This window comes from Cheilinus undulatus, linkage group 3 (assembly GCF_018320785.1).
Source record: "Cheilinus undulatus linkage group 3, ASM1832078v1, whole genome shotgun sequence".
Taxonomy (NCBI): Eukaryota; Metazoa; Chordata; class Actinopteri; order Labriformes; family Labridae; genus Cheilinus; species Cheilinus undulatus.
The window spans coordinates 38,938,120-38,964,448 of record NC_054867.1 but is presented as its reverse complement, the minus strand read 5'-3'; the positions used below and the strand labels follow the sequence as shown (position 1 = coordinate 38,964,448).

General features: G+C 37.7%; 1 protein-coding gene and 1 long non-coding RNA gene across 4 annotated transcripts in view; both read right to left on the bottom strand.

The window, feature by feature from the left end:
- The window catches only part of LOC121504970, a 100,254-nt gene extending 82,722 nt beyond the window's left edge, over positions 1-17,532 (bottom strand). For all 3 annotated transcript variants that reach the window (XR_005991495.1, XR_005991494.1, XR_005991497.1), the window contains exons 1-2: positions 17,415-17,532; positions 10,698-10,823 (exon numbers count right to left, since the gene is read on the bottom strand). This is a non-coding gene — a long non-coding RNA (uncharacterized LOC121504970). The remainder of the gene's footprint in view (positions 1-10,697; positions 10,824-17,414) is intronic.
- Positions 17,533-19,828: 2,296 nt separating this feature from the next.
- The window catches only part of shmt2 (serine hydroxymethyltransferase 2 (mitochondrial)), a 31,408-nt gene continuing 24,907 nt past the window's right edge, over positions 19,829-26,329 (bottom strand). Inside the window, exons 7-12 of the mRNA XM_041783100.1 lie at positions 23,968-24,107; positions 23,500-23,662; positions 22,883-22,982; positions 21,275-21,430; positions 20,432-20,539; positions 19,829-20,204 (exon numbers count right to left, since the gene is read on the bottom strand). Of these exons, the coding sequence (XP_041639034.1) occupies positions 20,077-20,204; positions 20,432-20,539; positions 21,275-21,430; positions 22,883-22,982; positions 23,500-23,662; positions 23,968-24,107 (795 nt within the window). The 3' untranslated portion in view covers positions 19,829-20,076. The remainder of the gene's footprint in view (positions 20,205-20,431; positions 20,540-21,274; positions 21,431-22,882; positions 22,983-23,499; positions 23,663-23,967; positions 24,108-26,329) is intronic.

Sequence of the window (26,329 nt, the reverse complement as noted above, 5' to 3'; positions counted from 1 at the left end):
GAGTGCTGACATACAGCTGCTCTCTTTGTCCCTGCCTCAGTGAACAGTATTTGCAGTTGGAAAGATTTTTTTCAATCATGCTTTGCATTCACTGATTATCAATATTGATCCAGGGTGTTTCATGATCTGTCTCATGTAAGCCAAATGAACAGACATTACTGTAGTCACAGTGCATTCAGAAAGTAGTCAGAACCTCTTCACTTTTCCCTAGTTTTGTTATGTTGCAGCCTGATTCTACAGTAAAAACATTCTCATAGATCTACACTCAGTATCCTATCATGACAAAGTGAAAGCAAAATTTTAGAATTTTTTTGCAAGCTTATTAAAAAAAAAAAAAAACTAAAAAAAAAAAACAAACTAAAATATCGTATTGGTAAATTAAATCAATTGATCATGATTTGGAAAGGCACACCACTTTCTATAGAAGACCTCACAGCTGACAGTGAATATCAGAGTAGATCTGGGGAAGGCTTTAAAAAAAAATATCCGCCGTACTGAAGGTTCCCACGAGCAAAGTGGCCTCCAAAATTCTCACATGGAAGAAGTCTGTCATAACCAGGACTCTTTCAACAGCTGGTCGCCTGGCCAAACTGAGCAATCAAGGGAGAAGGGCCTTAGTAAGAAAGGTGACCAGGAACCCCATGGACACTCTGACTGAGCTCCAGAGATCCTGTGTGGAGATGAGACAAAGTTCCAGGAGTACAACCATCAATGTAGACCCCCACTGATCTGGGTTTACAGCAGAGTGGCTAGGTGGATGCCACTCCTCAGGGAAAAACACATGAAGAGTGTTGGATAAGGGGTGCTAATAATTGCTCTTGACATACTTTTAGAACAGTAACTCTAGGTTGAAAAAAGACAGGATACAAATACAGGAAATACAGGAAATAAAATGTTTAACACTCACACTGTACAAACGAGAGCACTTTTGAAGTATTTTTAATGAACGTTAAGTCAGTTCATTGATTAGTCCGTGCACTGAACCTGGGGGGGTAGAGCCTTCTCCATAGCTGCCCCCTCTCTCTGGAACTCACTGCTGAAACATATCCAAGACTGCACAGAGTCATCCACATTCAAATCAATGCTCACCTTTACTCACCTTTTTAAGAAGGCTTTTAATGTGTGATTCGGATGTTGTCCTGTCACTTTGCTTGCTTGTTTGTCAGTTTGGCTGTTATGTCTGCTTTTTTTGTGTGTAATGGCTTTTTATTGCCTTTGAGTTTTTGAAAAGCACTTTATAAATAAAATGTATTATTATTAGTATTATTTCATAATGAACATAAATCTGAATATCTAAGTATAAGGTCTATATAATCTAGAAGAAAAGGTTTTTTGTTTCTTTTTTTGGTATAAATCTTATTTTTCAAAGAAACAAAACAGGGCAAAATCTATTTCTGCAGGTCAGGTCAGGGAATAATCAGAATCAATGGACTGAATATTAAACTATAGATGATGACATCTCTGTCTTACCTTCACACAGAGTTTGTGTTGCATTGTTCTCCCCTTACATTCTCTGTAGTCACAGCTCCTCTTAACACTTTGATTAAGTTGTCATATCAAACGTAAACAAATGCATTATGCAGCTTTTGTAAAATTTCTATGCAGCTGGTTAGTGCTGGTTCTAATCTGCACTATCCTAGATGCAATGTGCTACAATAATAACGCAAAACCCCTTTCATATTAGTCTCACCAGTCATCAAAACAGAATTGTGAGGAATTTTTAACTTTTGTTATTATGGCGAAAAAACACTTAACCTTGAAAATTACTCACAATTTAAATGGAAAATAATCATAAGACAAACTTTAAACAAGGTAATAAAAATCCTCATAGTTACCAGAGAGTGTATGGTACATTACAGTAGGAAACCTTTATCAGGTTCAAAACTTTTAAGACAATCTTAATGTTTGCTGTTCTGCCCTGCTACCAAAATAAAAATGTGTGTGATGCTAGAAATGAATGCCACTCAGACATTAGCTACAACTTTAAAATCTTGCTTTTCATTTCCAAGGTTAAAACAGAGCTTATCACGTCACATTTACGATGCTGCAGTGGCATGTAAGTCACACATGCTTGCATGCTGAGATATGGAGATATAGGACCAAAATAGAAATCAGACACAAGAGATGAATATTCACAAGGGTCATGGAGTCCATGAACCAGTCTTCTGGTAGAAAGATGAAAGTCTGAAGAATAGAGATGCACTGATAGATCAGCTGAACATCCTATCGGCCAATATTGGCCTTGACAGACGTCAGCCGACCAGCAAGTAATGTGGCATGGACAAATGTCAGTAAGAGGTGTGTATCTGTTGTAGGATCTGCCTGGTTTTTACAATCAGTGTATCCATAATCTGTTGTATTTGTATAGTCAATAGGAATGCACAATATCATCAGCATATATTGATATAAAAAGTTATGATTGACATCGGGGGGTTTAAAATGTTCTGCCCATATCTGCAAACGATATATCAGCTGGACAAAACATTTGTGGAGTTTTAGGCAGGACCAACAGACCTACGTCAGTTCAAGTGTGTTCAAAGAACAAAACATTTATTTTTGTTCATTCTCTAACTCTTAAATATGTTTTAGGGAATGAAGTTTAATACTGATCTGTATTTATATATCTGTGTCAATATCAGCATATTTAAGGATAAATCTGGAAATATCACCATATTGGATATCAACAAAACTCCAATATTGTATATCCGTTATATCTCTAATGGCAAAGAGGTTTTAAATGGGAGACTTTTAAGGGGCAGAAGAAGTCACCTAATGGACAAAGACTGATTAGTGATTGTTGCACCAGGATTCACTTGCGGAGGGCACTGAGAAGCAAATTGCTCCCTTTTGATTGGTTTTTGAAATTCAACTGCCTGCACTCCAGTCTTTCTCGAGCGAATCCCAGAAGCGCCACTCAGTTCTGCTTCCCTGAAGATATGCAGCATGTCTATTTTCAGTGCCAGTTCCTGCCAATCAGCATGAAACCACATGAAGCAGATCAATCCAAACAGCCCAAAAAGTTGCCAAATATCCAGTCAACTTCAAAATACAACACAATGCACAGACACCCAAACGTGACTGATCACTATATCAACATCCTGTGGTACAAGCAAAAGGTCACCAGGAGGCCAGTAGGTCACAGAGCTGCTATGACGCCACTGACAAGGGAAAGTTAATTTCTGAGGGTGCAAAACCATCGAATTTTGCATCCTTTGTAGCAAACAAAAACCTGTTGACTTCATAATGTACTATTCCAAAGTGGAAGCAATAAAAACATGGAATCATGTTGAAAGGAATAATAAATAAACCACAGAAAGTCAAAATAACCCAGTTTACATATTATTCCCACATGAACTTATGATCTGGGATATCAGGCTACTCAGGGCTGTGCAGCACTGCGCAGCACTCCAGAAATACTTCCAGTGTGTGAGGTTGCTCATCTTAAGTCGGAACAAAGCACTGCACACTGCAGCTATGGTGGACTATGTGGAAATTAGAGGTAACGTCATCTCTGGTAAAAGATCAGTGGCATCAAGTTTGTAAAGCATGTTCCAATGGCATTTTAAGTGGAAGTAATACAAACAACACTTCAAACATCAAATCTCAGACTTAGCTTAGAATAAAGATACAAAGAGTTAGATAGGAGTGATGAAAACATCTGTATCCAATGAGGGCAAACAGCTAAATTATTATTTCAAGCATCAGCATCAGCATCAGCCCTAATTTTCACAATCAGTGCATCTCTTTCAATGAGACAAATGAGTGAACTTCTTAATTCCTGCTCTTGTAAGAAAACTAAAACACTTTCTCTACTTTGGTATGAAGCAGCACATCTTCAAGTTTCAGTTGGATGTTTCTCCAGATGTGTCTGGAGTAAAATTCTTTCATGGTGGAGAGATCACTGATTGATGAATGTTTGTGTAGTGTGTGTTTGTGAATTTACTCTCAGTACCAGTGGACAGCAGACAACATCAAATCAGTTCTAATGGCACACAAACTGTCTCAATGCTACACCCCTGGGTTCTCCTAATACACTCCTTAATAGACAATCTATGTTCCAGACCTTGCATGGGCCCATTTATGTGTTTGTGTCAGACTGCTGCCTTTAAACAGCAGTAGTGTGGCCACCTGCCCGCTGGGCATTGTCTGTTGCTGGGTGGTGATTAGTGTGTATTTGTGTGTTTGTGTCAGATGCACAAAACCTGCTGACAGGTAATCAGCCGGGCCAAAGCATCACACTGGGGCATAATCACAAGGTCACAAACACGCACAGACACACACAGGGAGGGGGGCAGTTATTATCCAACCTCCACAGCTTCACAGGTCGTTGTGATTGCTGTGCCTCACTGTGAGACTATAAGGTTGAGAGTGACACATTGCAGAAGTCTACATCATACAATTTACCACTTGGAGATTACAATGAAGATTTAACTCTTATGTTGTTGGTTCTTATCTGTTTTATTGGTCTTTAAACTTTGTAATACTTTTTGACTTGCAATGCAACAAAAAGGTGCCTAGCCCATAATGACTGGCAGGGCACTACAAACAAAACAGACAGAAGAAAAGAGGAGGAACTTTTTTGATAAGATAGGAAAATCAAACAATGTGTTTGATACTTAAGCAACAAAAATAGTCAGAGACACTCAATATTAGCTAGTTTCCTATTTTAAGTTGCCAAAGAATGCAAACAATCCTGCACTTTATTACTAAATGTATTTGTGCTAGGGATGCACTGCTCCAGTCCTGCATCAGACACTGGTCTGGTCTGATCCTGACTTAAAATGTGATTGAGTATAAGTAACAATGGACCAATCTATGAGGCTGATGCTCAAGGCCTTTACAACTCAGTTCCATGTTATTCAGTGTTTACAGCAAGCATACAGTGATCACTGGGATTCCTTTGCTCATGTTTCTGGTAGATTATCATTGTTTTTGATGTTGGACACTTCTGTGTCATGAGTGAAGTTATCCACTGAGTTAGTCACTCCCCGCCTTTGGCAAGGGCTGGTCTAAAGTAAAGGGTGATGTTGATCTGCTGATTTTCAGACTCTTGCCTTTGCCATAGGAGTTCAAAAAAAAGGTGGAAACCAATAGATATGTAAAGTGCATTACAATGTATCGATACTTAAAATAGCTAATATTTAAAATTAACACCCAAAGTGAAAGTAAATAACACCCTATTGTGTTAAAAGTGAACTTTAATGTGCGAAAAACAATCACTGAAATGAGACATTGGAATTGTTCTGAAACACATGGTTTCAAAAACTGTCCCAGTATTGAAAATTTTGACAACCTCACTAAATCTTAAAACATATCAAACTATGTCAAATCAAATAAAGTAACATTTTGTTCTCTATACATTACAACCTAAAAACTTCTAAGTTGAGACTGTACATTTTGTGTTTGTCTCAAAATGACCCTTTAGCGCCAAGAGTTATCTGTAGAGGCCTCTTCCTCTTAAAACAACAGACCCAGTGATTTAACAAAGCAATTTGGCTCATTGCTGGGGCTTCAGGGAGTTCCTAAACGAGCTGATTCTTACACTTAGCATGTCTCTGATGACTTGAATCTTTTTTCCAGTTGAGCAGGTTGCTGCACCTTTGTGAAAGCTGCAGGAACATATTTATGAAGAAGTTGTTCTAAACATGGAAATATCACACATGATCAAGATTACCCATACGGGGGTATTAAGGGGAGAGCATTTTGGGGCCCAGCCAAACTTGGGGCGCATGGAGGTTAGCAAGGTCAAGGTCTATTATAAATTTAAGTTGCAATAACCATATTTTATTTCTAACACGGACATTAACCACTCGAATCAAACCAACAAAATGAATTTCATTTATTTATTATGTAGTAAAAATTGACTTTTTCAAAATGTAAACCCCTTTTCTTAAAAAAGAATGACCTTTTAATTGGCCTGTGAACATTGTGGATGGGCACACTGAGGTAAAATATTAGGGATAGTGTCAAACTTAAATGATATGCCATGATATGCACAAACTTCAGGATGCCAGAAAATAAAGTAGAGGCAACAAAGGCAAAGGAGGCAACTTTAACAGAAAGGAACTGAAAAACTGTGAAAAGAATCAAGAATTGGTTGCAATAAAGTGGGGGAAATTACCAAAAAAATACAAAAATAGGCATTTGACAAAAATGGCAAAAAGGGTCAAAAAAGTAGCAAAAATAGGCAAAGTGGCAAAAATAGGTTAAAAGTGGTAAAAAAGTAGGAACACAGGGTGTAAAGCAGCAAAAATGGTTTAAAGGTGGCAAAAAGAAGTTTTAAAAATGAGTTCAAAGTTGAAAAGTTGAAGAAACTGGAACAACTTTAATGGAAATAACTGAATCATTGTGAAAAGACCCAAAAATTGGTTGCAAAAAATAACTATGTCAAAAATGAGCAAAAAGCAGCAAAAGTGGATAAACAGTGGCAAAAAGATGTTGCAAATTGGGTGATTAGTAGCAAGAAAGTGGCAAAATACACAAAAGGGGCAAAAATAGTGAAAAGTGGCAAAAAAAAATGAAAATTGAAGTGGCAAATATGGGCAGACAACTGCAAAAATTGGGTTAACAGTGGGAAAGATATTTTAAAAATGTCAAAAAGAAATGGCAAAATTGGTTGAAGAGCAGTAAAAATGGGACAAAAGTTTCAAAACATGGGCAAGTGGCGAAAGTATGTGAAAGAGTTAAAAGTGGCAACAATGGGGGCACAGATGGCCTAGTGGCTTAATGCTAGCACCAATGCCACTGTTCCAACCTACAGTACATGCACTGATATTATTTATAAATCACAACTGGGGAGGGGCCATTCTCTGGGTTTTTCAGGGGCCCAGCCAACTCTCTGGGCTGGCCTGCACATGATCTTTGGGGAAAAAACTGAAAATTTGAAAAACTTATATTCCTTACCACACCAACTAAATTTAAGCCTGACTAACTGATGACTGAGTATGACCCTGCAAATGGCAAAAAAAAACAAATCTTGAGTTGGAAACAAAACCAAAATACGTAGTTTGTAATGAACAAAAGCAATCAGAATGTTTTAGTAGCTCTGGACATCATACACTGGCCTCTTAAATTTCATCTACCTGAGATGTACTGCAACATCAACTAACAGATTTTAAGGGTGACTGTGGAACCAAATGGATGCACCTTATCCAAGATGGCACCAAGCACAACTGATGGGCATCATTTTGTCTTGTTTTGTACATAACCATGGTCTTTTGTTAGAATACATGGATCTCTTACCAGAGAAAAGCATAATCACCTGAGATTCATTTAACTTCTGCTTTTTCTGCAAAGTTTAGGAAATGCTTTTTTGTTTTAAGTCCCTAAAGAATGCAACTCCATTTTCACACAATAGTCTGAGTAAGAGAGCTGAGAGCAGTCAGCCAGAGATGTTTAAAAGTCCAGCTGACAATGGAACTGTGATTTTAGGCGATGCAGAAGTTTGGTGTACCACTAAAATGAAGAAAAGAACAAGTGGATGAAGCTTTGTATGAAAATGCAAGCTGAGATTGAGCTGACAAACTTCTCAGTATGCGCACAGCCCAAAATAGAGCTGAATAACTCAATTCATATGGCCTCAACAGTTTGTGAGAGTGTCAACAAACTCACACAGTTCTTTTCAGAAACAGCAAACATTAAGTGGGACATGCCGTCTCAATCAGGCCTCAGTAAGCAACAAAGTATGGCAGTGTGTGATTAAGATCTCAGTTTAACAAACACAGGTTCTGTTTGTCACTTTTCTGCCTCAGAAGTCGAAGCAGCAGCTCTTTCTCTGCACATGCTTGTCAGTGAGATGGAGGCAGATTGAGAGAGGCCATCTCCTCCTCGATTACATCCCCGCTGATGAGAAAAGGCAGATATTTTTAGATAAGGATTAATTTTAATGGGTGAGATAAGAAATGAGTGGTGGGCTGGAAGAGGGACGAATAAATAAGTAAATAGGACATGCTGCAAAACAGGAGGCAACGGTGGCTGCGTTGGGTAGCGTGGTTGTTGGGAAGCCCTGGGCAGATCCACTGATCCGCTGGAGACAGTGACGCCTTTAATGTTTTCTCCCAGAGGTGCGACGTGAAAATCAAAGAGCAAACCAATGTGTGTCCATAACGCTAAATGGAGCAACCTTTCTTTAATGAGAGGTTGCTGGGTGGGATTTTGATTCTATTTCCACAGTAGTAGACTGATTTCCAAATCAAGAAGGAAAGAGAATGAATGTACCTACCTGACGATGGCAGATATTGGTTGTTGGGCCAATCAAATAATATTCAAAACATACTATGGTGAGAAATAAATCAGTTGATTATTTTTAAACTAAATTTTAGGCTTTTTAAAGATAAAATTTGCTGGTTTTGTGAGATTAAATGAAGGGTCTTGGGTTTTGACTGTTGGTTGGACAAAAAGGTACAATTTAACACCTAAGGATAATGACATTTTTTTAATCATTTTTAGATGTTAATACAAACCAAAAAATCATCTGCACATGGCACTAACATTGCCAGGAAAGTTACTTCTGTCAAATTTTAGTATGAATATTTAAATCTGTGGTAAAACAGCCATTCATATTTGATTGGTTGATTTCTTTATTTTGATTATTTAAATGACAACTTAGAAACAGTTAAAAATACAAAAAAGTTAACTTCATTTAAAGTATCATTTTATCTATGCAGACAGGTTACTGTAAAAGTATTTTGCCACCAGAATCAATGAATTTACTGTATGATATTGATCAATGTCCCAGTTTCAGCTTAGGTTGTCAAGGCTGCAGATTTTTGAACACTTTAAACTTTTAATAGCAGTTTTTAAAAAAGTGATACTGACATCAGCTTTAATAGAAGGACTACAAAAACTGCAAGTCCTAGGCATAATGGTCAATTTCTTGTTCTCAGTCACCAAAATTTGCAGAGAAACTCCTTCATGTTGTGTTATTTGTACGTATAGTTTGTACATATTGCTTATGGTAGTGGAACATTGCCTTAGTGTGTAGACAGTGTTGCCCCTGTCGCCTGTCCTGTGTCTGTAAGAGACAAGTGTTTATACAGCTGTTGGTAAAAAGGCAAAAAGATTAAACATCATTTTGTTCAATACAGTCAATAATTAAAATGACAAAGCTTGTATTATTTGAAAGGTAAAATGTATCAGGAATATTCACAGTGTTTTCACCCCCTTATTTTCAGCTGCTGTGTACTGTACAGAGTTAAATCCAGCCTCTTTATCAATGCTACATTAGTTAAACAGTTTCATTCACACCTACACAGACCACTAGACCACTAGCAACAACACAAGAGTAGCACTCATGATTCCAGCTGCAGTGAGCAAACAGACATCCCACTAAAAATATATATCAGTGCACGAGGTAACATCCTGCCTGTGTGAACTCCTAAATATGCCAGCGGCATGTTTTTAATACACAGCATGAGAATAGCTCACACAGTGTGAAAAACAGGACAAAGAATTATGCTGCATCGGCACTCTTGTTCCAGGAGTCCCTCATCGCTTCAGGAGTGAAGAGAGTTTCCATCGAGTTAGCGAAGGTGAAAAAAGAAAAGGTTTCAATTACTGGCTCTCTGCTGCAGGTTTACTGCAGGTGTGACAAAATGTTTGTTTACTAACAGTATAGAGAGAAAATGAAATCTTTATATACAGTACTATTAAAACTGGTAATTCCACAGAGCACTCACAGTCTCACTGTCTATATCAACACCTACACTTCTCTCTGTAGTGTTACAGTGTTAGGTGGTTTTCTCACACAGATCAGATAAACTAAAACATGATTACTACCCCCATATCACAGTGGAATTAAAGCTGGGATTGTGTGGATGTTATTAAATAAAAAATGCTTCCTAATGCTGTGTAAACTAAAGAAACCTCTGTATTTGTTTAGTTAAGTCCACAACAGACAAAATCAGTAAAGTAAAGCAAACATGTTGGTTTAAAGAAATAATAAATATTGTTGATAGCAGATATTCTACGTGGTTAAAGAAGGAAAAGGGGATATAAAGCAGAAAACCACAACGGCGAAAGCAAGCCACTATGGAAAACACTGGAACAATAAGAGCAAAGCAGCCATAATAAATGGATTTAAGTTATAATTATTGTTTTCTGCTGTTGGTTTTTCTTCTGTGACATAATAAATTGCTTTCAGTGGTCTTTTAAGAGGAACTTCCAATTATCCAATTTATTATGACATCTCTTATTACTGTGGAGTTTGGAAGCACTTACAGAAAGTTGCTGTGGACAAAAGCTTCTGCCACAGGAATTAAATGAGTCAAAAGCACAAAAGCAGTTTAGAGTATGCAACATATCATTTGTTTTTCACCTTAAAGTGAGACAGTTCAGCTTTTCAAAGGAGAAAGCAGACATGTGTTGACAAGCTATACAAACTAAGACATCAGGACATCTATAATAACGCTACTTTAACAAACTTTGACTAAGTTTTATTATACTTATGTTTAAAGACCCTGGTCATTATGGTCAACAAACACAAGGGCTTTTTAGTCATTCCCAATGCAGCCTCTTCATGGCACTATTTAGTTAGACACTGACTACCTGAGTGAAACATCTCTGTCCCTCCCTGCATATTAAAACAGTAATATGCTGACAGATTAAAGCTTTACTTCTTCAACTAAATTTGGATAATGCCAGTGTGTTATTGGATTTAGGCTTAAAATTGTGTGTGCCTATTTTACAATGATACAGACCTGTTAGCTTGTTTGACCCTAGATCAGCTGTGGTGTAGACAGTGGAAACATCAGCAGTGACTCCAGAAGGCGCTGTCAGCTCCAGTGGATGTGGCTTAGATGGAGGTCAAGAGGATTCAGTGGGATCTGGGTGTAACACAAGGAGAAAGCATAGATCATTCCAATCCACTAAAGCAGTGGTTCCCAATATGTTTCCTAAGGGCCCTCCTACTTGTATCTAAGAAAAGCTAAGCCCCCCGACCCACTTAGAAATATCAAACATAAATTTTAATTGTTTTCATCGGAAAAATCCCAACAATAAATCTACATATTTAATAGGTTCTTGCCAAAAGATCTATGTATAAACCATTTATTATTACGATGGCTCATAAGGGCCGCACTAAAAATAGAAAATAAAAACAATCAGGATCAGTTAATTTTCCAATTAAAAAAAAAAAAAAAAAAAAAAAAAAAAAAAAATTCCAAGTTTTAAAAAATGTTAATTTCAGAAAAAAAGCTTTACTTTAAATGCCATGGGTTTAGATGAACCATTAAATGAATCATTAAATTGAAAATAGCCTGGGGGGATTATATATCACTTCTGGCCTGGGAGAGGCGCTCACAGGCCAGATGGGATATTTAATCCCTCCAGCAAGTTCTGGGTCTGCCACAGGGTCTCCTCCCTGTTGGACATGCCCAGAGGTCCTCCACAGGGAGGCAACCAGGAGGCATCTTCATCAGATGCCCGAACCACCTCAACTGGCTCCTTTCAGTGTGAAGGATTAGTGGCTCTACTTTGAGATCCTGCTGCATGTCTGAGCTCCTCACTCTATCTCTCAGGCTGAGCCCAGCCATCCTCTGAGGAATCTGAATTTTGACCGCTTGAAACCCCAATTTCATTCTTGACCATGACCATAGGTGAGAGTTGGGATGTAGATCGACCAGTAAATGGAAAGCTTTGTCTTCTAGCTCAGCTCCCTTTTTACCACAACAGTACGGTACAGCTGTACAGAACCATGGGGCAAAATGTTGCCCCATGGAGGGAAGCTTGGCCACCAAATGTGTGCTGTCATGCAACCCCTTCAGGTCTGGCTCCAAGGAGGGATGCCTGGTTTCCCTTTTCTGGGCGAGGTGACTCTAGACTGTGGACTCCAGATCAGGAGGGTTTTGTTGAATTGATCTTTGTTTGCAGGGTTTCTGCAGGTTTCAACAAGTCAAATTTAAGACTTTTTAAGACTTTTTTAAGACCATAATAAATACAATTTAGGACCCATTTCACATCCATACTGGCAAAAAAGTAAAAAAGACATGAAGGGAAATCGGAGGCCCAGAATTACTTGCAAAGTATATTTAGGGCCCTATGAAATCTGTTTGATTTTTTGCCGAATTCCGTTTTTTCCATTTTAATGTTTTTTGGAATTCTGTTTTTTAACCTTTCCACTAATTTTACCATAAAAGGAGTTTCTTGTTTATGCAAATAAATCAAATGTTCACTAATTAAATAGAAATAACTTTAAATATTTGAATAAGGGCCACCATTAGCCCAGGAGCCATTGTTTGGATAACCCTGATATAAAATAACTATAACCAGTGTAACAGTCAGATATTTCCAACATTTCAATACACATCCACGTGTGTAATCACATCCTAACTGATGTTTATAATGCAAATGAAGAAATCCTTCTGTTCTCTCATCACAGACAGTGATAGTAACTTAATAAGAAGGTCACATTAAAGTTAAATGGTTAATAGCAAACCTGTTACCTAAACTTGTATTTACCCTCACAGTCTGTAACAGTCCATGCAGTTTGATGCTGCATTGTTCTCATCCTGACTGCAACAGTTCTCTCCTCATCTCTCTCGCTGTCTGTCTGCCTCATATCAGAGCGCTACATTAATCCAGACACATGTTGGCTCATTAAACAACCAAAGGGAACTACAGTGTCTACAGGATGAATTATTAAGATAACTGTTACTCGAATTTAACATTTAGACTGCAGGACTTCATAAAATCCCGAGTCTGTCCAAGTTGATTTTGAGCCTCTGAGGGCTGAGCGGTACACCGCTCAGGTGGTGTGCTGAGGTAAAATAACTCGAAGCACGGATGAGTTTTCTTCATGGTGCAACATTAAGTCCCACGGTATTGCCCCGTATGGGGCTACGTGATGTTTGCCGGTGTTTCGTGCAGCCGCGTTGACATGCTGTTATTGTTTAACAGGGGGCAGGGTGAGTGAGGGACAAGTTGTGCCCCGCTTTAGTGTTCCCTCTGGGACGTATTCCTCAGATATACGTTCCTCTTTCTAAAAAAACACAGCATTTCGGTCAAATTCATTTAATTTCTGCGTTAAATTGTAAATTCCGTTTTTATTGGCTAATTCCGCAATTCCGTTATAATAATACATTAATAATACATTGTAAGACCTTTTAAAATCGTATTTAAGACATTTTATGAGATTTTAAGAGAATTTTAGACATTTTAAGGCCTTAAATTCAAATTATTGGATTTTAGACTTTTTAAGACCCCACGGATACCCTGTGTCTGGACTCTGCCCCTGAAACCAAATTTCCTTGGGAGACCCTACCAAGGACCAATGTCCCGGACAACTCAGCTCAAAAACACCTTCTACCATCTTAGATGATACATTTCTGTAAACTGGTATAATTCAACCACTGTGTTCAGTTTTGTTTTATGTAGCTAATTCTTTTTAAAACTTTATAATGTCATAAATTTATGACTTTAAAACCTGAAATTTTGAGTTTGTAATGTCAAATTTATGGCACACATGCACACACACATAGACAGACGGACGGACAGAAAGACAGAGGGAGAGAGAGAGAGAGCGAGCAAGAGAGAGAGCGAGCGAGAGAGAGAGAGATTTTTTGTTTATTATAGTACATGCTATTGGATGTTGTAGTTTTTATCCCTAGTCACGTTTTTATTCAGTCCATATCTTTTGTATTGTCAGCTCTCAGTGAGCAGCATTTGGCTCACTGTTTCCACAACACACCAAAGGACTAAATGTTTTCTTATTGTTATCAACAGTAGCAGCAGGTGAAGAAGCATACAAGGATTAGGACTAGGATTAAGATTATTTTATTGACAGAAAACCCCTATAATACTCACTGAAGTGATGCATCTTACATTATGAGGACCACTCATGTTTCATTAGAAGATAATTACGGCGCATTAGTGCAGCTTGGTTGTCTAAATATGATTTGGAACATCATTACACCCAGACAGCTCTTCCCATCTATTTTTAGCTCTTTTACTATTATATCAACTTCTGCCAGCTTTAATTATGACAGGTATTCAAGTGACAGAGGTACAATCATGCATAGTGTGTCTATCAACACACTCACTCTCTCACAGACATGACAGACTGAAGATACAATTCTAATTAATTGCTGACATTGTCATTTATCCCTCTTCTCATTACACAGACATGATTTATTGTCAGATCAGCTACCAAGGGAACTGAGTTTCATCATCTTTTCATTTTATACTTCACACATTTCAGCGTGAAGGAGTGTGTACGTTTCTAGACAACAGAGGGCACATTAGAGAGGAGTTTTAAGGCTTTGATATACGACCCACATTATGAGGAAATGTACCAGATGGGTAATACTGTGTACAATTATGACAATTACAACTGAAGAGTACTTTTTCATTGCACTTTTTCTTGCTCATGGACCTATTCATTTTACAGAGGGATTTTTACGATCCGTTCTGCTGCTAAAAGATATCGCTCATCTGTGCTGCTTCTAAGGAATGGAAATTTATGTTAAAACCCAAGAGAGAAGGGAAGTGTTCATTTTATTAAATGTCCCCAAAAGCCTGCAAAGGACTTAAAATCCCCCACATCAGAAAAATATATATAACTTCATGTTAACATTGCCCACATCTTTATTCATATATGGAAGCTTCTCCCAGAAGTTTCCATTATCAGACAAAAAAAAACCTCATCATCTTCTAATGCACAGGGTTAGTAATGGATTTTGTGAGGCATTGTTAACATATCTGCAAATGGATAAAAGGTACAGAGTGTTTAAGTGTTCCTCTGTATTTACATATCTGCATGCAGCTGTTAGCACAGCATTCAGAGCTGATTACACTGTGAATTAATGTGGCCAACAAATAAGTGTGAATAGCAGGATTGTGATAAAACTTCCAAAACTAGAAGAGCTGGCCTATTGTGAACCCAGATGACCCCTTTGGACAAAGACTTAAACTTCAAAAGAGCAGTGTGTGGGATTTAGTGGCATCTAGTGGTGAGGCTGCACACTGCAACCAACTGACAACTACCCTAACTCTCCTACCTTGTGAAAGAAGTAAAAAATCTTTAAAAAAAAAAAAAAAAGGCTCTTCTCTAAGCTACTATTTGGTTTGTCAGTAACAAGCTATTGTAGAGAAGTTAGGGGATGCAATATGGTAGTCTTCTTGGAAAGGAGCCACTCCCTTTAGAGGTATTTCTTCCCAACTGACATCTTCACCCATCAACCACTCATTGCAGTGGCAGAGATGATAATACACATGCACTGTTGTAACAGGAGTGCGTGGAGATGAGCAGATGTGGCAAAAATCTCTTTAAGTTGGAATACTGTGGTAAACGTAATTATTTCATTTATCAATTCAAAAAATTAAACTCATATAAACACAGAGTGAAACACCCAAAGTCTTTCTTTTAATTGTAATGACTATGGCTTACAATGAATTAAACCCCTTTATTCAGAAATGTTGGCCTTCTGAGAAGTACTGTTTTGTTGGGAGGGGGCTCCTTTTGCATGAATTGCCGCATCAATGCGGTTTGGCATGGTGGCAATCTGCCTGTGGCACTGCTGGGTTGTTATGAAGCCCAGGTTGCTCTGACAGCAGCCTAGGCACCCTGGACTGGTCACCAGTCAATCGCAGGGAGGTGCAATGTCCTGCTGGAAAATGAAACCAGCATCTCCATTAAGTTTGCCAGCAGAAGGAATTTCCAGGTAAACAACTGCATTGACTCTGGACTCAAGACAACACAGTGGACCAACGCCTAGGGATGACATGGCACCCCAAAACCATCACTGACTGTGGAAACAGAAAACACTGGACTTCGAGCATCTTGGATTCTGTGCATCTCTGATCCTCCTTCAGACTCTGAGAACTTGATTTCCAAATGAAAGGCAAAATTTACTTTTATCTGAAAATAGGACTTTGTACCACTAAGCAGTAGTCCAGAAAGCTTCTGACATTGTTTCTATTTCCAGAGAGAAGAGGCTTGACAAGAAGAATGCTACAGAGGTAGTCAAATTCCTTGATATTCCTGTGGTGGTAGCCCTTGACGAACAAACTCGGCCCACTCCTTGTGGAGCTCCCGAAAACTCTTGAATAGGCTTTGCTTGACAATCCTCTCAAGGCTGTGGTTATTCCTGTTGCTTATGTTTTACACTTTTCCTTCCACTCATCTTTCTATAAATATGTTTGGATACAGCACTTTGAGAACAACCAGCTTCCTTAGTGTTAACCTTTTGTGTCTTACCTACCTAGTGGAGGATGTCTTCTGGACATCTGTCAAGTCAGCAGTCCTCTCCATTGCTGTATAGCCTACTGAACCAGACTATAGAGACTGTTTAAAGGTTCAGGAAACCTTTGCAGTTGTTTTGAGTTAATAAGCTGATTAGAGTGTGAAACCATGAGTTTATAATATTGACCTTTCTTACAATATTCCAATTTTATGAGATACTGAATTTTGGGGGTTTATTTTAAGGCTGTAAGTCATAATCATTACATTTAAAAGAGATAAACACTTTAAATATCCCTTTCCCTTTGTGAATATATATATATATATATATATATATATATATATATATACATATACAGTGCTTAACAAATTTATTAGACCTCCTGTCATATTTGTCTCAGAGACCATCCAGCATCATGAAGTGCTTTAATGCGGACTCTTTCATTTTCATTTTCAAACTGAATTCACCTTTTTATGCCCAAATTTGAGCCGGCTCACTGGGCTTCTCTGAGAAGTCAGAAATTAATCAAGCATAACATTCAACCACTAAAACTCATTTTTCTCTTCAGGAATGCAAGTAAGTAACTATAATTTGACATATCAATCAAGAAATAATAATGTGCTTTACTATTTTTTCAGGGTTTTTTTTGTAAATCAGTAAATTTGAAAATTCATGGACAACAATAATAATCATATTTTAGCATTAAAAATATCATTTGGATTAAAGAGCTTCTAAATGTTGGTGTATTAACCATTGCAGAAACATAAAAAATGATTTTGATAATTATCTGTGCTGTTAATTCAGGGCAGCTGTGGCATAAACCTTACTTTGGGTGGTGGTCTAATAAATTTGTTAAGCACTATATATATATATATATATATATATATATATGATTTTTTTTTTTTTTTTTTTTTTTTTTTTTTGACGGGGGGAGGGGGACTACCTAAGTAAATCTAGTTTTTCCAACTAAAAACCAATAGCATTGTCACCAAGGGCGTGCGGCTAGCTTGGTTTTATTTTGTTTTATATCTATTTTTTTAAATCCACGATTAAGTGGTTGCTTCATACAAATGCACTTAAAGGGCTAAAGAGTGGCTAAAAACTTCAGATATCAGAAGGTGACAGGTGATCGAAGCAAACAGAACTCAGTTCGCCTACAACACTAAAGTCAGATTTCTACGCATCAACCCTTCAGACAGCACAATCACAGCAATGTTAGCATACACAACCATCACTTACTTGTTGCAGGAGTTGCACTACGTGTTAAAGCTGAGGGACATCCATCTCGAAGAGTGAAAATAGTCCTTAAACGTTTAATTCAGCACTTCCGGTATAAAATGGCGGTTAACTCTGACGCCAAGTAATTGTTGTACAACGCAAACCAGCTGCGAGTAGAGCAAACTGTCCAAACATAACCTCTAACGTTTCCTTTGAAATGACTAAATTTGCGTTTAGTTTTGTGTTGTTTTATTTTAGCAACAATACAATTAGACCTCCTTGCAGTAGGTCACGACTGTGTGCCTGGAAAAAGACTACAATGTATGGAAGCCATGAGCTAACACACCTCCATACTTTTTTACTCAAGATTTCATTTCATTTACCTCCATTTCTCTGGATAACAAAGGTTGTTTTTCGAAGATGACAAGGTGATTCCTCGAGAAACTTCCCTGTAATCTCAGTAACAGGAAAAGAAATAAAAATGTATTAATGTATGCCCTTCTGTAAAAAATGTGCTTTTGAGACGTTTGTTTCCTGTCCCTTTGTTCAGTCATCTTCTGTAGCATCTAAAGTCCAAATGGCAACTTTTTTCATTTAACACATTTGAGTGGTTGAAAATTTAAGAAAAAAAAGGGACTCTGTAAGGTGGTGTTGGTAGGTCTTATTGCCCGACCAATTGGGAACCACTCCTTTAAAGAGTTTCAGATGTGGAAAAACCAGTTTAATTCACCAAAAAGGAGCAGAGCATACTTTAGGAACAAGTCAACATAACAGGTTTGTTTGATTTTTAATTACAGAAAAGAGAACATGCGTGAACTATGGTTAGCCTCATCTATTTATTGACAAATATTAGTCACATGTATGTTAAATAAAAAACAGAATAATAAATCTTTAGTATTATAAGCTTAGGAAAATGATAAATGAAAAATGGTAGTCAAAGTAATTACAAGATTGTAATTTAACTGATGTACGACCATAAACTTATTTTTAAACCTGTTTGGTTGTGAAGAGTGGGACAGGAAGTGACAGAGCGGCATGAAAATTAAAGACCCAACACACATTTTTTTGCATTGTTTTTTATTAAGACTCAACTTATAGGAATCAAATGTTAATCAATAAAATTGTTCTGTAAAAGAAAGTTGACTCAAAATTGTGTTGACATAAAATGTCTGGCAACATGTTTCAAGACATAACAGTTTAATCAACACTGACTGTAATAAAAAGTGTGATGTATTTGGCAAAGTCTAGACTATTGGCTGCTGGCGAGATATGAGGAAAATTCATATGAATTGGTTCATGTTAGAAGCTGTGTGTTGTGCAAAGTTAGAGAGGGATCACTGCATTTTAACACCGTTATGTCAGTGGTGCTGTGTGACCATTCCCAGACACTTTACATTGTCACTGATGCAGTGATAATGAAAACAGTTCCAGTCTGTGAACCTTATGGACAACTAAATAATCTGGTAGGATTTTTTTTAATCAAATTAAGCTGCTTTACAGTTCCGATCATTGATGACCATGAAAATAAACTAAATAACTTTGAGCTAGTACAAAATGGCTGGTGCTTGGACTGAGATGTATGTGAAATGATGATTGACACATTAAGTCTCTTTAAATAATATGTAGGAAAGTATAAACTCTTTGTAAACACTCTTAAAGAATACTATTTAATAATCCAGGCTGATATTTTTGTGAATTCATTTGGTTGTCAGTCATAAAACACTTCACAATTAAAAACTGACATCTGTGAAAAAAGATGATGTAATCACAAAGCATAAACCAACGTACCATTTAAAAAATAGACGAGGAGGGCGTGTTTATCTTAATGCAATCTAAGAAAATAAGAATCTTTTATGAATTATGTTTTGTTAGACATGTTTTACTAAACGGTCTGCTTGTAGTTTGTAGTGTTGCCTACTAGACTGAAGTCTAAAAGGTGTTATGATGGTTTAGTCCAGTCCCTGTAATAGTATATAGACCCTTCAACTACAGGCAACCAACACAAATGTCTCCTTAGTTAGAGGGTTTGCTTTGTAAATGATGTTCTGAAAACATTTTGAGTTAGTTTCTGATTTGCAAAGAAAATTTGCATTCAAAAAACGCAAACACATTTAAGGCGGGATATGCTCATCTTATAAACTCCTTTGTGTACCTAGTTTCATTAACATGAAGTGACAGGAGGTGTCATCATGCACACAAGTTTGTGTATATATATAAAAATCTACACAAGTGACATTAATTAAGACTCTTTACAGCATTAAGACTCATTTGTGTAGCTTATTACATCTATTTAGACACTAATCAAGTCGCAGAGTGTGACAACGAGCTGTTGGTTGTCGTCTGATCAGTTTGACATGTTAGTTTTTTCCCTCCTACACAAACAAAGTTAGACAACTAAGATCTTTAAACACATGATAAAAAATAGGTTCCTTGGCTCTAAAAAATCTGTCACATTTTATTGTTTCTTTTACCTCAATGTTGAGGTTATATTTTTACAAGAATAGATCGATGAAGGAGTATAAAAAAGATTAGGTTTCCCAGATCTCATTGGAAAAAAAGGGAAGCTGTGTGTCATCAACCACATTTCACTGCCATGATATTTTCCCCTCTCTGTTCATGCTTCTGGCCAGCCAGCTTTCTGCCACCTGGCTACTATGCCCCCCCTGACTCTTTATTAGCTTTCCTAATGGTCGTGGAAGCCTGGCATGGGGAAGGGCCTGGCAAAAGCTTCGACGCGGTGCCGCAGGTCAGCAATACGAGCCACAGTCTCTGGGTCCTGAAGAAGGAAGTTCTTGAAGTCCTGGAGCTTAGCTGCAGAAAACAGAGAACAGAGGAGGGTGGTGTTCATTTTCCTTATTCAAGCTGTAACGTTTTCTGTCCTTCTTTCATAAAGTAACAGCTTGATTTAACACTGCATTTTTTATCACATCTTTATTCCTTCTTGCAGTTAAGATATGTTGTCAAAATAACAGACTAAACAGGTTAGGCGCAAGTTCTTGCCAAACTACATTTTGGTCTCCTATTGAATATAACAGTACCTGTCTTTTTCTTTACATCCAAGGCGATCTTGAAGCCCTCATCCATGAACTCGACAACATGTACAAAGTCGGCTTCTTTGAACTGTCTGGAGGTCAGGGCAGGAGCACCTGGGACACCAAAAATAAAGAACACCCTGCTGCTCAGTTACAGATTAAAGAACAAGATGAGGAATTTTAATATGGTAGTTGCTTTCAAAAACTGAATAAAGATTTAATACTGAGCATTTGATGAATCTTAACAGTTACCTACCAGCAGCAGGTTGATACTCACATTCAAAAAAGTAAATTTCCCACCCAGCTAATGACTGGTAATAACCTGCTTTCATTTTTTCAGGTCCAACTGTCTCTAATCAATTTTTTCCCAATTAAGAGCCATATGGTCTTTGGAAAAAAAAGCACCCTGCAGCTTTTTGACATTTCAGTAATGAATCCACGCAGCTGTGTCATAACTACATTGATGCTGATGGGTCACTGAGGTGCAGTTCAAATCTCAACATAATAAACAATTTAAAAGAAAATGAGAGCAGTACATCGTCGTATAGATGAAGTACCTCGCCTTAAGGCAATACTAAATGTGGCGGAGGGGATGTGGAGCTCATGAACTTCCTGAGAGATGATTAAAAAGCCAAACATGCTTAATTAATCATGATGTGCTCAGTGCTTGTGGCCTAACTAGTAGCTGGCTAATTTCCATATGCAGAGCTAAATTTTCAAAAGTTGCTTAAGCCAATTAAGTGAAGAACATGTAGGATTTTTTCTTTGATTTCTGATCATACTCTCAACAAGTACGACGAGGCCCAGTCTTAGTCAGGTTAAATGTTGTGTAATGTGCAGTTTCCTCACCCAGCCGGAGGCCACCAGGAGTCAGGGCGCTCTTGTCCCCGGGGCAGGTGTTCTTATTGGCTGTGATTGACACGAGTTCCAGTACCCTCTCTGCACGAGCCCCGTCGATGCCCTTAGGCCGGAGGTCCACCAGGACCAGGTGGTTATCAGTCCCACCTGAAATATTCAGCAAAAGTTAAACTTATGAAGAGGAAAAGTCCCAGGAAGTGTAGACACTTCAGTTTTTCAGCTCTTAATCTGAGAATATTAACTTTAACAGATGATGTTATCTTACCATATCTATGAGCTTTATGTTAAAGCCAAATGAATGTTAGGCCTCCCAGCTTTATCCTACTTATATATTTGGTATATGTTGAACTACACATCAGTCTTATGTTACTTTGAGCCTTTTAACTCTTAAACCATTCAGACAGTAAAATTTTTTCACATCAAAGCTGAAGTAAAAAAACAGTATAACTTTAGGTTTCCACTTAGGTTATATGAAAAAATTATCTTATTTATCTCTGCATGCATGTACACAACATAGAGTGAGGTATGGCTATTAAATAATGAGACTGTGCTTATGAGGATAAAACCACGGGTTCACAGTCACACAGAGTGTTATTTAGGTTTGTATTCAAGCACAACTGCTCTGAGTTTCCAATAAGTGATGTCTTTAGCTCACCGCTAGCTAGTGATTAAAGTGCACATGTTTTTGCTAATGCATAAGAAAAGTTGAGCAACACATTAACTTGAAGTTTTTGGTGAAAAGAAACGAAAAAAAGCTGACTCTCTTCATACATCAACTGTGGTGTATGGGGAACCCAGCATGTCATGTACATGTGTGTCTAAATGGCACAAAAGATTTTGAGAGGGCAGAGAGGATGTCCAAGACAATGAACTTTCTGGGCACCTATGCACACCAAAAAAACTTCTGAAAGCATTAAACAAATAGAACAAATCGTTAGAAATGCTGGATAACTCAGTATCAGAATAGGTATACCTTAATAGCCTAAGACTTCTATTTTAGACAGTATCTTTTTACGCAAGGAGACCTTGAAAAACTCGCAATCAAGTATGAAATAGAACTCTCTTAATTGACATGTTTGCCAGTGTCAACAGTTAATAGTGTAGCCAACTTTTCTAACAAATTTGACCCCTTTATTTTAACTGGTTTACACATTTCCCATCCAGTATTATAGTACACAATAGCCACCTACTCATTTTTATGTCTATAAAAGGATTGAAAAAGCAAAGCATGCAATGTAAGCACAGAAAAAAAGTGTGTTTTTAGGGTATCACCTGAAAGCTATACATCAAAAAAGAGCTGAGGCCAGAGAATTAAATGCAGTACAAGATTCAAGCATCCGCTCACAACCACAAAGTGACCACTTTCATCTGCTTTTATTTTCTTGACTGACAGCACGGCCACACTGACATTAGCCTATTTGCACATCATGAATTTAAATGCTGCTCTGTTTTTATTCTGTCGCACAATTTGCATTTTGTGACAGGACATTTCTCTTCATTGACTGTGTGGTGTTTTTCATTGTTTCTTTCCCTGCTGTTTGCTGAGCCAGCTTCTCTTAAGGAATCAAAAGAAGAATGCTTTATTATTATTTTGATTACCTGATACCAGGGTGTAGCCTTTACTGAGGAGAGCTGCAGCCATGGACTTGGAGTTTTTAAGGACCTGTCTGATATACTCCTTGAACATGGGAGACTGTGCCTGGACACACATACACAGAAAGAGTATGGAGTTAGATAAAATTACTGAAGTTAGGGAATGTTGCTTTACAGTTATGTCAATAAATCATAAAAGATGATAAAAAATATCAGAAAAATAAACACTTTAAAGTTTTAGTCTTTTAAAAGCTTGTGACATAGCTGTAACAGTTTGCTTGAAAGAAAGTAACATTTTTGGTCAAGTGTTGACCCTTTCTGGACTATGTACAAGTGTTAAAGCAGATATCTTTCTTTTGGAGTATAAATGAGAGCCATTCCCTTTAATGCTCTTTAACACAATCATGAGTGTCCTTTAGAGCATTTAGATTAAGACTGAGAAGCAAACGCATACAGCGAACATGCCAAAGCATTTCAGCAGTAATCTTAAGTCTACTGTTTAATTATTTCACCAGCTATCAGCTTCTCATGTGATATCAAACCAGGGTGATAAAGTGTTGCATCACTGCAACTACAGGCTGTGACTTTCACATCAATATTGTGCAACAGGAGTTGTTCCTGACCTGTCTGAGTGCCACAGCCACACCAGCAATGGCATGGTTATGAGGTCCACCCTGAAGGGAGGGGAAGACGGAGAAGTTGACCTTGTCCTCCAGGTCATACATGATCTGCTTCCCCTTCTTGTCCACCGATCGAACACCTTTACGGTAGAAGATGAGGCCAGCCCTGGACAGGACAAAAGATTATGAACTAACAAAGTATTGTGACTGTTTTATCTCAACCAACACAGTTTTCAGTCTCATTAATTTAATTTATTCTCAGAATGTCTTATTGTCTGATTAGGCATCAAAGAACACTACAAAAATCGTATAACTGCTGTTTTAATATGACCATTAATTTCCTTAATGCATTAAAAGTGAGAAGAGAGAGTAAGTAATGCTCTGACCTTAGGTCTCCCTGCAAAATCTTTAACCCGAGTCAAAGTTGCAGCGGTTCAGTACAGATTTTGTTCGAGTTCCTCCTGTTCTTACCTGGCTCCTCGAAGAGATTTATGTGTGGTAGAGCTGACCAGGTCAGCATATTCAAAAGGAGAGGGGATTGCTTTTCCTGCCACCAGGCCACTGATATGTGCCATGTCAGCCAGCATGTAGGCATTAATGTCGGTGCACAGCTAATGGGAGAGAATGAAAGAAAGAACAAACTCACAATTAGGATTTTAATTCTGTCTAGCCAGAGACAAAATGTACATAAACTTAAAATAATCTACTTTTTATCATTTAGGGTCAAACATTAAAATCCTGACATCACTCCATGATATCAGTGAGATCAGTCAGTCAAGTTTTAAAGCAGTGACACCTTATGATTGAATGACTAGATATTAAGAAAAAAGGTTTAAGTGCTAACATTCAGATTAGTATTTGCAACGTTGTAAAATAAACTATAGGACTTACTGTCTTCTCCTGACAAAGTGACAAAGTAATTTGTTTAAACTGTAGTGAGAGCTAATGACAAAGGTATGGTTGCAAGTTGCAAACCCCTGAGGTCTGTAAAATTCTTACATTTAAAGCCTGTATGACTCTTGCAAGGCTTCATCACTTCTCATTTGTTTTAAGCATTTATGGCTTTAAATTCATGTCAACAGGTCACCTAAGATGTTTTTTATGTTCCTTTTAAGATGTATGGACAGTGAAATGAGTCCCACACCGTAAACCCCTTTTTGTGTGTAAAGATGCACTCAAAAGCCCATTCAACTGCTTCAGTCTGTGTATTAATGTAGTTTGTGAAGCACTGGGCAAAAGTGATAACCTGATGCACCAATGGATAAACAAAGAGGTCTATTTCACATCCATATAGGAAACAGTCCATATACAGTATTAGGGACAGGAAGAACCTTTCAGATATTTTTTAAAAGACATTCCATCCAGTTCTCTGTGGCTACATCAGGGCTGATCTTACCACTAGCCATTGTTTACAGGCTTGCAGTACAACTAAATCATGCTCATAGCTACTGCCTCATTCTTGATTGGTCAAGTCATTCTATGACCAGGAACAAATGCTTCAGATTGAAGCTTTAGAAAATGGATCTGCCTGATTCAAGACATGAAATCTGACCACTGGGTTTACAATGCAGCAGGAGTGTGCACTGTCCAGATATTTGTGAACTTCATTTGCTAGTAATGCCCTAACTATACAGTGCTGCTAAATTTGCTTTGTCATTTTCACACCTGATAGTCTGGGGGACTCAGTCCAGTTTGGGTCTAAACAAACAAACCAAATCATCTGGATAACGTCAAGTGAGTATTTGTTTTTGGCGCTACTATCCCAAACAAACAGGGATAAGAAAGAAAAGAAGACGTAGAGGCAGGTGCATCTATTGGCCAGAACAGAAACTGTAAATCAATCTAAATGTATGCTTTTGCTTTGGTGTTGGTATAATATAGGTTTCCCAAGAAGGACCAGTATCAGCAGCAAGGGAGGGAGCGAGCTGTCCAGCATGTTGTTCTTTACATTAGATGATTAAATCAGCACCCAAGAAGGCAAGCAAAAATAAAACCGCAAGACTATGACATGTTGCTATGGTTCTGCAGAAGCTGAGCAAGGTACTGACACATTTTTGAATGAATTAAATCACAGTGTGTATAAATCATTCTTTTTTATGCTACTTGCTGCCTTTGGTTCCCAAGTTGGTCTCTGCTTTCACACTTCAAATGAACCACACCAGGATTTGTTTGGAAGTGGACTGTGAGCCTGTTTTTAAGTGGACCAGTGTTCAGTTGTTTGGTCAGCACCAGGGTTCAAATGAGCTTTTAAACCACTCCAAACAAACCAGACTATCCAGGGAAACAGACCAAGGTTAATCTAAAACGAACCAAACAGCTCTGGGGGGAATGCAACCTTAAAAGCTAATCAGTCTGACTTGCCTTAACAGTGACCCAAATGTAATATGTATCCTACTGATGTTTTAAATAAGTGAGATAAAATGTCACCGTTGCAAATATATTATTCATTAGTAATATGATGTGACTGGCAAAGGATAAAAAAATGAACTCCTCTTTTCTGGTATTCTGATCAATTTACATACACCACATTATGATTTATCTTTACAATTTACAAGCATATCCTGGTCTTGTGTCTCTTTTGAGTCTTTTTTAAAAATTATCTCTTGGTGTTCATGTGGCAAATCCGTGTATTGAATAGTTTTACATACAAACGATTGTTAATAGTTCCTTCTGCACTGTTTGAGCTATGCAGAGCTTTTATTGCTGATGCTTTTAAAAAATCTATGTAAAGGTTTTTCCATGGGCTCATATTTCAGATCAGAGCTGGTGTTATGCACTGTTAAATAGTCCTCAGAGGCCTGTTATTACAGTATAATTTAATAAATCCTCTTTC